The sequence below is a fragment of the Aegilops tauschii genome, chromosome 5 (assembly GCF_002575655.3).
Source record: "Aegilops tauschii subsp. strangulata cultivar AL8/78 chromosome 5, Aet v6.0, whole genome shotgun sequence".
Classification (NCBI taxonomy): domain Eukaryota; kingdom Viridiplantae; phylum Streptophyta; class Magnoliopsida; order Poales; family Poaceae; genus Aegilops; species Aegilops tauschii.
Genome location: NC_053039.3, coordinates 513525547 through 513540414, shown reverse-complemented (window position 1 = coordinate 513540414; position 14868 = coordinate 513525547). Strand labels below are relative to the sequence as shown.

Below are 14868 nucleotides of genomic sequence, written 5' to 3'. Positions count from 1 at the left end.
GGGAGACGCTGTAGATAGAGGGGGGAAGGTGATGGAGATGTTGGTGAAGATGGCGGAGGTGTTGGTGAAGATCGCGGTGATGATGATGATGGCCACGGCAGCGTTCCGGCGCCACCGGAAGAGAGGGGGAGAGGGGCCCCTTCTTCTTCTTCTTCTTCCTTGACCTCCTCCCTAGATGGGAGAAGGGTTTCCCCTCTGGTCCTTGGCCTCCATGGCATGGGAGGGGCGAGAGCCCCTCCGAGATTGGATCTGTCTCTCTGTCTCTCTCTGTTTCTGCGCTCTGGTTTCTGCATTTTCACCGTTTCTTATATATCCGGAGATCCGTAACTTCGATTGGATTGAAACCTTCGCCAAGATTTTTTTCTGAAAATTAGCTTTCCTGTGGCAAAAGAATAGCAGCAACCGCCTTACGAGGGGCCCACGAGGGTCAGGGGCGCGCCCCCTGCCTCATGGTCACCTCGGGCACTGTCTCGCGTTGATTCTTCCTCCTATATTTCCTAAATATTCCAAAAATATTCTCCGTCTGTTTTTATCCCGTTTGGACTCCGTTTGATATGGGGTTTTTGCGAAACATAAAACATGCAACAAACATGAACTGGCACTGGGCATTGGATCAATATGTTAGTCCCAAAAATAGTATAAAAAGTTGCCAAAAGTATATGAAAGTTGTATAATATTGGCATGGAACAATAAAAAATTATAGATACGACGGAGACGTATCACACAAGTCATGCCGAAATTCACGGAAAATTTCGGCATGACCTTTGCTAAAAAGTGGACAAATCGAGTTATTGAAATTTGCCGGAACGGAAATGAATCGATATTCCGGCAAAACATAGGCCAGACGGAAACTCAAGAAAACATTTGCCGGAACGAAAATGTTTGACACTTCAAGAAAATCTACACAAATCTCATGCTCTCTCAAACTCAATTCAAAAACCAAATATAGATTATATTTAGTTAACTACTGAACTAAATTTTACTCTAAACTAAACCCTACTGCCCTAATTAACATCTAGTTAAACAAACTCAATTCAAAAACTAAACCCTACCGAACTAATTAACATCTACATTATCTACTTAACATCTGTTATTACCCTAACTAAAAAACATCTACTATTAACCCTACTGCCCTAATTAACTAGTACCACCACTACTACTACTAAAAAACATTATCTATGAACCCTACTACTAATTAACATCTACTACTACTGCTAATTAACATGGCAGGAAGAAAATGCAGAGAGAGAGGAGGGGTGGGGGGCTTACAGTGAGGGGAGAGACGGTGGCGGGGAGGTGCTCGGCGACGGAGGCAGGGGCGGGGAGGGCGGGCTCGGGCTCGGGCAGCGGCGGTCCTGGGCGGGCTCGGGCGGCGGTGAGGTCGAGGGCGGCCTCGGGTGGCGGCGGTGAGGTTGAGGGCGGCCTCGGGCGGCGACGGTGAGGTTGAGGGCGGCCTCGGGGGGGAGACGGTGAGGTTGCGGGTGTCGACGTCGGCAGGAGACGGCGGCGAAGTGGGGCGACGGCGAATTGGGGAGAGGGCGGCGAAGTGGGGCGAGGGATTTGGGGGAGAAGTGGTGGCCGGGGGGAGGGAAACCGCTGGTTAAGTCAAACATAGCGGTAGCGCGTTACGGAAAACACGCTATAGTTAAGTTAGCTATAGCGCGTTTCAGAAAACGCGCTACTGCTATGCCTTTGTCTTTTTTTTTCCTTTTTCATTTATTTTTCTTTACATTTTATTTTTTTCCTTTCTCTTTTTTCTATTTCTTTCATTTTCATTTACTTTTCTATTTGCTTTCCATTTTATTTTATTTTCGTTAGCAGTAGCGCCTTTCTGCGTAAACGCGCTGCTACAAAAATATTAGCGGTAGCGCTGTTTCTATAAAATCGCTACAACTATGTGTAGCCTATCGACTTAGCAGTGGGAATTTTAGTAGTAGCGCTTTTATTGTTAGACGCGCTACTGCTACATATGTATGTGTAGCGCGGTTTTCCCCAACGCGCTACTGCTAGTTAGCACTAGCAAGCTTTTTTAACAAGCACTACTTCTAAAGTTCTGTATATAAGGTTTTCTTTAGTAGTGTTCTTAGGATTGCTGGCCTACTATAAAATTATCTTCCAATCAGCCGAATCATATGGCATCATCCATGGAGATAGATAAATTAAGTTAGATGATGATGCACCAACAACATTTGTTGCACTTTGCTTACATCTTTTTCTTTGTTGAGCTGGGCACTTTGCTTACATCTAGCGGGTGGTCTTGAAGTGACTATACTATTATCTAAATGTGGGGATCGATTTCTCTTTGAAAAACATCACTCCATGGCCTACATCAATCAAAGTTCAGGGAAAAGGAGACACTTTTGCTAAAGCACATCTATATGTCTTTCATTTTCCACATCTAAGTCCTACGTCCTAGATCTAGCGAGTATAACATTTTGTGAGCACATGGTCAACATTTTTTATAAACACATGTCACATTTTTCAAATACTTGTTGAACATTTTTTTCAAATGACAATGTTATATACATGATCATATTTTTCATCATTTTTTAACAGACAGTGAACATTTTTTCTATACACATTTAATATTTTTCAAATGCTTGATTAACATTTTTATATACATGATCAATTTGTTTTCATTATTTTTTAAATACATGGTCAAAAAAATTTCTGTACACATTTACCATTTTCCAAATGCTTGCTTAACATTTTTAAACACTTGTAATATAAACAAAATTAAACAAAAAACAAAAACGTGAAAAACCCAAAACAGAAAACGAGGCTATTGTTTTCCTCGCGCCTGGGCCGGGCCAACTCGCGGCACCCAAACTTCAGCGAGACAACGTCCTCCAACAAAGCGGATTCCAAAGCCCGTCGTTGACCGCCTGGGCCTCGACATATGGCCCAACGAAGCCCAATCCCACATCCAGAAGAAGAAGCGAGCAGGAAAGGAAAAGCCCAAGCCTACGTCGGTCGGATTCCTCCTTCCCCACGGACTTCCCCGCGCCCCCGCCGCCTCTTCGATTCCCCAATCCCCACTTGCCCGTCTCCTCCACGGACCCCCCAAAAATCCCAAATTGCCGACGGAACCCTAGCTCCGGTGCTACTGCCAGATCAGGACACCTCCTCCGGCGGAATCGGCGGCTCCTTCCCGGCGCCACACCTCGGAGGCCTGCGCTGCTCGGCGCTTCCTTCCCCCCTCGCGTCCTTCCTCCGGCTACGCCTTCATGATTCGCGCCGCTCGGGTCCGAGGGCTCTGGAGCTTGCTGTTGCTGCCGTCCTCCGATAGTCACCTCTACCTGCCGCAGCCGCGTATCCCGGTAAGCTTGTGCAACCATCCATCGCAAATTTCCCTTTTTGACTCGGCTTCAGCGACAGTCTCGCTGATCTTAGGTAATGAACATTCTCTCCACTTACCTGTCAGACGGGCGTTGCTTTGATACTTTGATCTGGAAAAGATGACACACTAGGACGTAGACAGAAATTTTTAGGTTAGTTTGTACATGATCGATTCCGCAAAAATTGACGATACATAGTTGGCAGGAAAATCTGTGAGGGGCTAAAACTGCAGTCTTCCCTTACCGCCCAATGCAAGTTCCTTCTGGATTATTATTGTAGCCTTTAGGTTCAGTTTTTATTTGGTAAGCATATAGCACCCTATTTACAATGAAGTGCATCCATCAAGCAAATTGTCTGACAGTTAATATACAGAGCAAAAATATCAGAATAGGTTATATCCATTGGAAATTGCTCCCATTAAGTTAAGATCAACTTAGTTACTAGGGACCTGAACGCCCTGCAAGATACAGATCTATCATGTGAGACCTAGAGATGCATCCTTTTATTCAAGGATTCCTGTCTGCTCATAATATATTGTGGTTTGAATGTGGGGTTTAAGTGCACAACTGAACTTTAGCTTCGAGCAAACAATGGTATGTTGGGTCTGTACAAAGCCGGACATTTTTGTTGCATTCCATGCTTTATCGATCAATGATTTTGACATGTTCATCCAGCATGTTTATCTTTTTTATAATGAAGGATGTCTTCTTCTTAGCAGTTATGAACAGAGGGTAGTATTTCTTCATCGCCCTTCTGGCCTGCACTGTCTTGCCGCACCACCACCCGCACTACGGCTCTCCCGCTTGTCCGAAGGCGCTCCCGGACCAGTTAGTGATGAATTACCAAAGGATACCAGCGAGCAGCGTCCGGCACTCCAAGCGTCACATCAACCAACTTGATGGTAATTGACTGACGTATTTTCCCTTGAATCATAGTGTAAAGCATCCTCTGATGTTGGTAGCAAAAAGGAGCCAATAATGATCAGACAGAGTAAGATAAATGTATAACCCACCTTTTGATTTTCTTCATGCATGCTCATTATATCTGTAGCAGTAATCGACAGTTGTGAAGATCGGTAAATGGAAACAAACACATATTTCTAGACGAATATTCAGGGTGTTGTTGTGGTTGCATTCATGCACTGCTGGATTAAACATAAGTCTTTGTAGCAGCAGTGATCAGTATTAACCTTGTTTTCCACTTTGTTTGGTGATTATAGTATAAATTCTCGCAACAGTGCAAGGGTTAGCTTCCTTCGTTCTGTTGCTCTATATATATTTTCCCAAGATATACCTTCTATGCTATGTGTTCAGGTCATGGGAACATATTATATAGGATGAGGAAATCTAGAATATTTTTCAGTTGGTTCAGTGTTCAGTTGTATAGTATGTCTGATCATTATGTTCTCAACTATTTCCTCTTGCACAAAGTACAAACACGAATTACTTATCTCATGGTGTCCTACTTTATTTATGTATGGTAAAGTAAAACATCCCAATTGAAAATGGTATGCCGTTGTTGTGGTACCCATGTTTGGTTAACCTTAACTGATTTCTTTCAAAATAATACCTATATGACGAAAATAATTATCATGGTAATTGGTACGTACTAATACTATTGTCTTTCTCTAATTATTTTCTTTCACACTGTACATATTTTTTATTTCACGAAAATAATTATCATGATAGCGCATGAGCCACAGATTTACTGCAAAAACATAGGTATTGTTGAGATATTAATAATTACTCTAAGGTTTCATTACCCTCGTAGTTATAGAATTGGAAGCAAAGATGTAATTAGCTGATAACTTATGAGTTATGACACATGTTCTTGTCATAGATCAGATACATTAGCCATGGCTTCTGGCTATCAATAGAAGTACGCAAAAGTTCCCTAAGCACATTACTGATAAAATCCAAAACAATGACCTCATGTTAATGGCCGGCTATGTCTAAATACCATATTTAGTCCAAGTACTATTGCTTGTTTACCAGAGTGGGTTTTCTCTCTGGTAATATTTCCAATTCTTTGTTATTTAGATGCTACATGTTATAGTCTCAGGTTTATATTATTGTCCATTGTAGGTGTTATCTGTTCATGTGCAAAGCAGGACGATTACGCCATCAACAGGTACCGGACACGGACTCTTCTGCCCTCCTTTGCCACTGTTGTGTCATGTTCGAGCACGGCATCAACTTGTGACGGACACGAACTCCACATGAACTCCCTCCTTTGCCACATAATAGGCATCGAGCGCTCTACGGAAGCATCCAATCTCGCTGTTCTAACAACTTCGCCGGAAATACAGACCGCCAGTGCTCCAGCTGAGGTACGTTGGATCACATGCCAAGCTAAATGCGGCTCTGTTGTTTTAAAAAAGACATGATTTTTTAGCATCCATCGTTAGTACCTTGCCATGTACGGACAGTCTGCAGAGTTTGCAAACAAAAAAGTGAAACCTATAATGACGAGTGATGACTATGGTATTATAATTACCAGAATTAAAAAGGAATGTAGTATAGAGACGGACATATCAAGTTTACTATGAACTCAAACAGGACAGGTTTAACAAACAACACACTTAAGGCTCTTTAATTGATTATTATTTTAGGGAGCAACGATGCACACCTGCCGTTCTTGCACTGTGCTGGGAGTATATAATTTCATTCTGACCACCTTGTGGGTTGGTGTGCTAGGTTGCCGCCCTAACATGTTGTCGATTATATCTAATCAGTATACACTATGTTTCTGTGTTATGCTAATGGATTTTAATGAACATAAATCAACGGTGTATATTTACATGGCCTTGTACTATGCTTTTCAGCTAGGTTGTTTTCAACTGGAGACAAATCAGTGTTATTGTCATGCATGGAAGAAGCGCTCGACCTTATTACTAACTAACATGTAAACAGCTGTGTTGCCTTCCTAGTCCGATCATGGATTTTAAGCATACTACTAACAAAATGTTGGCGAGTGTGGCAGGTTTTATCTAATTCAAAACATGGCCAGTACTGAATTTCTAGGCATATGTGCTAGTCTATTCCAAAAGAGAATCATGTTTTTTTGAAGGAGGCTAGCTTCTATAGACTTGCATATGTTTGTAACGTTTCCTTTTGCTACCTTGTCAAAGTGCAAAGTGCAAGTTTCCAGTTTGTGTGTGCCAATCCATTTATAAGCTGTTTTATGCTACAGTTTCAAACAAACTATGACAAATGTTGTGGTAATGAATCCTTGTTATTATTTACTGAATTTTTTGCCCTTTCCTCCATCTCTCAGTTCAAAGGTTGGCAGATTCTTACTATTCTGCTTTGGTCTGTATGTAGGTTGTTTCTCGAGTATTTCTTATTGCAGACCATGCTGTAGAGACACACAAACCGTACGGCTGCTTTTGCTTTGTTACATTTTCAGATCTGCAGGTAGTTTAAAGTATAACTTGCTCCTGTGGTTAGGCCATATACCCAATAGATATTCAAATCTTGTATGTGCTGCATGGTAAATGCACTGTCAAGCACCATCTTGGTGGTTGCACAGTGTTACAATTCTCTGTAAGGTCATTAGTAAAACAGGCAAGTGTAACTCCTTTTTCCCCTCATTTCCTACAGATAGATCCGCTGATGGATTTAAGTTTTCATTCACCAACTTCAAATACTCAATTCCTCGGAGATGAGGATCGTTCTGCAGCTCATGTGAGTTCTCTCTATAAGCATGATACAACATGCATGCATATTTGTTCGACACCTTATCATTAATATCTTCCTTTTGAAATCGCAAACATAGCTATTTATTTGAGTTACAATTACTTCTATAAGTTTTTGTCAAAGTTTGAAAGATTTTTGTATTTTCCATCATGTAATGCACGCCCTAGGTTGGAGTAGAGATTGCCTTCTGGAGGATGGTGATAAGTTAAGGCACACCCTTGTATTTACGTATGATATTATAGAGTACAGACATGGGCCTAGACATCTAGTCAAACCTACATACGATTTCTAAAATGATATAATTGTAACTGTAAACCTACATCAGAAGAATCCACAACACGTGGACCAGCAGTGTAGTGAAGAGGATGAGGAGGAATCATCAGGGAAGCCTTAAGGGACAAGTGAGGTGAGGTAGCCCGAGGTAACAAACAAGGTGGTGTAGCGGGAAGACACAGTGGGATGGGTGGAAGAGGGCAATACATGAGTGATAGGTGTATCGAGGACATTGGGGAAAGAAATATCGTTAATGTGGGAGGCCAAAGGAGACGATGGACTTGGATAGAAAGGACGAGACTCATGAAAAGTCACATACCGAGAAATGCGCATCCGACTACCGATAGAATCCCAACACCAATAGCCCTTGTGCTCATCACTAGACTCTAAGAAGACACATTCAACAAGCTGAACAGTTAGTTTGGGGCGTTCACAAAGGTTAGAAAGGACGAGACTCATCAAAAGTCACATATTGAGAAATGCGCACTCGACTATCTATAGCCCTGGTTCTCATCGCTGTAACCTAAGACGACACATTCAATAGACTGAGTAGTCCTTTTGGTGCGTTCACCGGGTGCAAGAACATAGCAAACACGTTGAATCACGTGATAAGTGTCCGAACGAAGATATCATAGAACGCGGAGGAGGTGACTAGTGGGTTGAAGCGGGAGTGTAGACAAACTGACTTCGATTATGACGGGATATGAAATATTCGGCCGAGTGAGATCTAAATAGACAAGATTCCCAACAAGATGACAGTAGTGCGTCAGATCAGACAAAGCCTCACTGTTAGAAGCACGGAGGTGGACGCTGAGGTCTATAGGAGTCTGAATAGTGTGCTCATTAGTAAGAGCAGCACGGGCAAGAATATCTTGGATATACTTCTCTTGGCAAAATTAAGAAGCCATCAGAGGTAGAAGAAACCTCAATCCCAAGGAAGTAGTGAAGAGGACCAAGATTAGGCATAAGAAACTACTTGGTAGGATGAGCCTTCACAAAGACAATGTAGGCAGAGTCGCCATGAGTGATGATCATGTCATCGACATATAGAAGATTCCGACCATGAGCAGAAAGGTGGATATAAATTGCAGATCATGACCACTCGCCAAAAACCAACCGCAGTCACCATCGAGACAAAATGCTCAAGCTAGGCACGATGGGTTTGCTTAAAGCGATAGACATGGCGACGAAGACAACAAATCATGCCATCAGGAACATGATACACAGGTGGAGGTTACATGTAGACCGTCTCATGCAACTTACCATTAAGAAAGGTATTTTTGACATCAGCCGAGAGAAACTAGTGGTGAATAGAAGCCACACCTAGAAGTGTGCAAAGAGTGGTCATATGGGGCATAGGAGCAAATGTCTCGTCATAGTCATGGCCATGTTTGTGCTTAAAGCATCATACCACAATAGGAGCTTTGAAACGCTCAAGAGAACCATTATAGTCTTAACCTTGCGACCCACTTACAAGTGATGGGACGAGCATCAAAAAGTAGATAGAACCATGGTCGTTGGGGGGGGGGGGGGCATAGGAGAGGATGGTCATGGATAGAAAGAACGAGACTCATCAAAAGTCACATATCGAGAAATGCGCACTCGACTATCAATAGCCATGGTGCTCATCGCCGTAACCTAAGACGACACATTCAACAGACTGAGTAGTCCTTTTGGTGCGTTCACCGGGTGCAAGAAGAACATAGCAAACACGTTGAATCACGTGATAAGTGTCCGAACGAAGATATCATAAAACGCGGAGGAGGTGACTAGTGGGTTGAAGCGGGAGCGTAGACAAATTGACTTCGACTATGACGGGATATGAAATGTTCGGCCGAGTGAGATCTAAATAGACAAGATTCCCAACAAGATGACAGTAGTGCGTCAGATCAGACAAAGCCTCACTGTTAGAAGCACGGAGGTGGACGCTGAGGTCTATAGGAGTCCGAATAGTGTGCTCATTAGTAAGAGCAGCACGGGCAAGAATATCTTGGATATACTTCTCTTAGCAAAATTAAGAAGCCATCAGAGGTAGAAGAAACTTCAATCCCAAGGAAGTAGTGAAGAGGACCAAGATTAGGCATAAGAAACTACTTGGTAAGATGAGCCATCACAAAGGCAATGTAGTTAGAGTCGTCATGCGTGATGATCATGTCATCGACAAATAGAAGATTCCAACCATGTGCAGAAAGGTGGATATAAATTGCAGATCATGACCACTCGCCAAAAACCAACCACATCACCATCGAGACGAAACGCTCAAGCTAGGCACGATGGGTTTGCTTAAGGCGATAGACTTGGCGACGAAGACAACAAATCATGCCATCAGGAACAGGATACCCAGGTGCAGGCTACATGTAGACCATGTCATACAACTTACCATTAAGAAAGGTATTTTTGACACCAGCTGAGAGAAACTAGTGGTGAATAGAAGCCACATCTAGAAGTGTGCAAACAGTGGTCATGTGGGGCATAGGAGCAAATGTCTCATCATAGTCATGGCCATGTTTGTGCTTAAGCCTCATACCACAATACAAGCTTTGAAACGCTCAAGAGAACCATTAGAGTCTTAACCTTGCGACCCACTTATAAGTGATGGGACGAGCGCGGTGAGAAAGAGAATTGTGTTCCCATGTGTCGGTGCACTCAAGAGCAGTAATCTTCTGTGCCATCACATGTTGCCATTCAGGGTGAGCAACAACTTCACGATAAGAAGTCGTCTCTATCAGTTAGATGACATGATTACAAATTTTACAACACTAATTACAATCTCTTCAATTAGTTTATGTGCCAATTCTCCATTCTGTTTTTCATATTGCAAATGCCTAAGTCATATCTCTGCCTATACGTGATACATATGTACTTTCAGAAGTCGTACACAACGTGTGATCGTTTCTACCGTCCAAATGAATTTTTATATTCAATAAATTTGAGGCTGCCTCGAAGCCTCCACCAAGAGTAGAAAGGTAAAAAGTCCCACATTACTTCAGAGGTTCATAGACCTTCAGTCAACATGCATATTTGTCTACTGTTATTTAGCTCCGAGGTAGATTTCCATTTCTTGGAGGCTCGAATGAATAAGACATTTCAATTATTATCTTATTTTATATTGTGGTGCAGTATATAAATCTAGAAGATGACAATAGTAAAAATATTTTGTTTGTATTGTTGAAGATCAGCTTGATTTTTTGACAGGCGCAATGTTGGACTTAATCGGCAGAAGCAATTGTACTGACCTGCTACTTCATTACTTAATTAACTAGTTTCGGATAGGTGAATTTCTTGTTTACCATCCTACAACATTTCTGCGAGAGTAAGGACAATTCGTGTTTTTATGTATGTACCAAGCTGGGATTGCTATATATTGTTTGTGTTGTCCATCATACTACCCATTTCTTCAACCTTGCTTTGCCAGAGGTATCATTTACTTATTGATATGCTTGAAAAGTTTTTTTTTCTGTAGTTGTTTCCGGCATAATCTTCTACAAGTGAAATCATATTGTTCTGTTAATTAATATTTTCATTTGATTATGAGGATTGAGGCGTGAGTTTCATGATCCAGCACTCCAGTATGATGTTTGTGTTGATCCGTCCTCTTATTTCTAACGAGGTAAGCTAGATGACTGCTAGCACTAAATTTACATTAGATAGTTTTTTCTTATGTCGACATATATACTTAATCTCAGTTGCCGTATGTTTTTTTGCTGCCATGGTAGGCCAAATTTTAATTTTAGGTTGTATTGTGCTATGGTTTTCATCGTCCTCTCAGCTAATGGGGTGGTTTGCAATAGTGGCATGTTCAGTTTCCACCATATAACTAAACTATATTAATGTACATTGGATGAATTTACCACTGTTTCATTACCAGCTCTTTCTCTATCTATCAACTCTATTGGATCCTACCAAATCTTTGTAAATCAGGCAATCCAACATGAAATGATAAAATTCAGGATTTACTGAGGGAAGAGAGTATATCCAAATTTTGCTGCCACGATAGGCCAAATTGTATTGTGCTACATATTTTCATCTTCCTGTTCAATGTCCACTGTATAACTAAAGTATATTCATGTACAGCCGTATGATTTTACAACTGTTAGTTACTAGCTCTTTATATGTTCACTCTATTGGATTCCTCAAGATCTATGTAAATCAAGGAATCAAGTATGAAACAGTAAAATTCAGGATTGACCAAGGGAAGAGAGTGAGGTTTACGATAAGGAGGCATGTGCAGAAACAACAAAGAACCAAGGTAGCACATACTTGCACTTTGGAATTGAATTTTCAGTTGTTCGACATGTACTAACATTCAGATTATCCAGTAAGTACGGTGCATTTAATTATGCAGCACAACACCAAGCCTTGCAATATTAATGTAAGTTAGCGAGCTTCATGTCTAGCAACATAGATCCATGTTATATTGTTTAGGTAACAATGATTGTTCTTCTGATCAGCAAGTGTACCAGTTGCTTTCTTATTTGGTCGATGTGCAACATATATGCCTCAATTCTGAATGGACAATTTTTATTTGATCTTTTCTTTACAGTGAGAATAAAGCTTATGCTGCCATCATATTTTCTCATTGCTGTTGCAAGCTCTCCACATGTATGAATTGACAACATCTATAGAAAAATACATGAAAAAGAGACATAGATTTTATCTCGAGATTTATGGTTAAAGAGGAAAAAGAAGAAAACAGGATTCAGCTGAATTTCTAGTATTCAGATTCACCACTAAGAGACGGAGATTTGCTTACTTCACATTTGGAATAAGTTGACATTGATGGATTCACTTGAGTTGAAGTTCACTTTCTTTTCTTTAAGCATGTAGTCATTTTCGTTATATTTCATCATTTTTCTTTTGTAGGTTAGTGTAAATTATGACACCATGTATACGGAATTTTGTTTTGATTAATCTTAGAGGAGTGCCTGATGAGGAAACAAATACTTTTTCCTGTCACTAATAGTAATATCTGTGCATCCCCAGTTTGTTTGCCAATCCTGTTATGCATGCATGGTAACAGTAGTAAATATGTACCAATCTCAGCAAAAGAGCTTGTTCAGGCGATCATGGGCAATTCATGTGTTAGGGAAGAGTGACTCATAACCAAATCCATCCATCAGGTTCTCCAAGAGCACTCTAGGTTTGCTATGCCATGTCGGCGACCTTTTTGGCAGGAAATGAAATGCTCATTTTGGGACTGGGGGCTGCGGATCTCGGTCTTGAATCCAGATGTTTCCATTGACTACAGACCTGGTGATTTGATATTTGCTGGACAATGGAGCGCTTGTCGGATTGTTTGTCCGATCCTCGCAACCTCTGCAACCCTCGATAAGGACGAACCGCAACTGCTACCGACAGTAGCTTGTTCGTGGAGCTTAGGTGACACCGACGATGTGACGAGAGGTTCTCTTGATCTCTTCTACAGAAACCAAGAGTTGTTAAAATCTGGATACTTATTTGCCACAGCACCGACTACAGGGTTAGATCATCGTCTCATATTTGGATAATGGCTGCTATTGTATCTACAAAGCTTGATGAACGCCATATGGCACTGCTAACATTCACCATGAAGGCTTCCGCATTCACAAGCTGATCACCAAGATAGTCGTGCAGAATTTTTGGAATACGCTTCTCTTGCTATTTGTTTGGTGGCTGAGGGAATTGCAGCTGCAACACTCGATGTCTGGGAAAACCGATCTTGCTCGTTACACATTAGTTGCTGGTTGCAGGGGACACATGCCTTTTGTCATATTTCCATGTCTCAGAAGGGTCGGATCCGATCTTGGCATTCCTGCCCTTACTTCACAAACAGAAAGTGCGGTTAAACTATTTTCTGTTGAGCACACTTGTTTCATCGTGCTGTTTCTGAATTGCTTCCGTGTCATGGTTTGCGGAAGAAAGGCAACTCACTATAGCGTGAATCTGGCCTGCTGAAATCTCGCATCATCGCGACTGAAGTCCACATTTCAACCCTGAAGTAACCACGCGGTTTGATTTACAATCCTCAACTTCAAAACCGGTCGAATTACACCCTTAACTTATCACGAAGTTCAAAAGACAACTCTGGTCTTGTTTTTTGGTTGGTCAACCAGTTTTGACTGCAGTCCTCGCTGACTGAGCAGGCCAACTCAGCAGGATAAAAAAAGATGGATCGGTCTCCTCTGTCTCCACTCAACCCCAACCCCCTTCTGCTCCCGCGACAGAGTCACCACCACGGCCGTGTCCGCCGCCTCGCCGCACCTGACTCCGGCCACCACCGGCAACCGGCAAACGGCGCCGCTGCATCTCCGCCGCCCTGCCCTACCCGCTAGCCAGCTTGAGCCCTGCCCCACCCCACCAGAGCAGCCGCCACCACCTCTGCCTAGGATGCCTCACCCCTGATCCAGTTTCCGCGTGGTTCGGCGGCGGCCGGAGAGCGAGGGGAGAGGTCGGGGAGGACTGGGAGCTCACCCTGATGAAGACAGCGATGGCAGGAAGGCAAAGGGAGCTCAGAGGCGTCCACCTCGTCGTCAATGGCGGGCATCGGGGCATGGGCGCATGGCGAGGTAGGCTCGGGGACGCGGCGCTGCCTGTGAGCGCGCCAGGAGTTTCGCGCGGACGTTGCGAGGCTGAGGGAGCAGACGGTGAGGGCAGTGTCGAGGTAGCGACGGAGATCTACGACAGACGATGATCGGTAGGAGGCGAAGAAGATGGTGTCGGATGGCTTGATTGGGGGCACCCCGCGTCAATCACCTGGACAAGGATGAAGAGGGGGGCGCGGCGGAGCTAAGGGACATGGCGGCGCTTCGAGGGGTGGCCGGTGGCTACGATTGCGACGGTCGGAGACGGTGACTAGCTCGCGGGTACGTCCATGGCGTCCGGCGACGACATAATTGTTTCTGGACCGGGGCGATGGTGAGGGAGTCGGGCTTCGGGCCAGCGCGGCGGAGATGCAGCGCCGCCACGCGTCGGTCGCGTTGGTCGGCGGCGGCGGCCGCTGCTGTGAGAGGAGGGGTGAGGCGGAAGACTCGGGCTCGGGGCCCACGCGGAGGATGTGCAGCACCGCCACTTGTCGGTCACTCCAGTCGCCGGCCGCCTGGTGCGGCGGGGAGGCGGGCACGGCGGCCGCGGGTCGGAATGGAGGCGTGCCAGGCAGCGGCGGCAGCGAGGACCGGGCTCGGGCTCAGGTGAGAAAACGAGAGACTAGGTTAGGTGGGCTGCTGAATTGGCATGTCCAGTCAGCCTTGACTCCGGTCAAAACCGGTTGACCAGTCCAAAACCAAGACAAGGGTTGTGTTTTGAACCATGTGGTAAGTTTAGGGTGCAATTCGGATGGTTTTAGAGTTAAGGGTTGTAAATCAAACCGAGTGGTTAGTTGAAGGTTGAAATGTGGACTTCTTTCTTATTTATGCAATATATTGGCTGCTACGTACATGCACGAATGCATGCATAGCCTAGTACGGGCTCACCCCCGGGAGGTGAACCATATCTTGAACCCCCCCCCCCCCCCCCCCCCCCCCCCCGGTTGGCGACGGACATATCCTGACCTCGCACAAGCAGCCTCTCTTGGATTGATGTT

The 14868-nt window shown here is 43.7% G+C and overlaps 1 protein-coding gene across 4 annotated transcripts; it reads left to right on the top strand.

Moving 5' to 3' along the window:
• The first annotated feature begins 2944 nt into the window (after positions 1-2944).
• LOC109772551 (uncharacterized) lies at positions 2945-14721 on the top strand. Of its 4 annotated transcripts, XR_005758184.3 has the most exons (8): positions 2945-3320; positions 4058-4240; positions 5424-5668; positions 6663-6755; positions 6942-7025; positions 10180-10276; positions 10506-10920; positions 11449-14721. XR_005758184.3 is itself a non-coding variant. In XM_040391024.3 (7 exons), the coding sequence occupies exons 2-6, from the start codon at positions 4174-4176 to the stop codon at positions 10270-10272; spliced, it is 582 nt and encodes a 193-aa protein (XP_040246958.1). In that variant the 5' UTR covers positions 2945-3320; positions 4058-4173; the 3' UTR covers positions 10273-10276; positions 10506-14721. The 4 variants fall into 4 exon arrangements, 3 of the variants coding, with proteins under 3 accessions (XP_040246958.1, XP_040246960.1, XP_040246959.1); XM_040391024.3 differs by having other exon boundaries at positions 10506-14721; XM_040391025.3 differs by having other exon boundaries at positions 3052-3320; positions 4055-4240; positions 10506-14721.
• The last annotated feature ends 147 nt before the right edge of the window (positions 14722-14868 follow it).

Coding starts and splice junctions, on each gene's coding strand:
- LOC109772551 (XM_040391024.3), top strand. CDS start 4,174: ATGAATTACCAAAGGATACCAGCGAGCAGCGTCCGGCACTCCAAGCGT. Junction 4,241..5,423: donor TCACATCAACCAACTTGATG/GTAATTGACTGA, acceptor TGTCCATTGTAG/GTGTTATCTGTTCATGTGCA. Junction 6,756..6,941: donor TTACATTTTCAGATCTGCAG/GTAGTTTAAAGT, acceptor CATTTCCTACAG/ATAGATCCGCTGATGGATTT.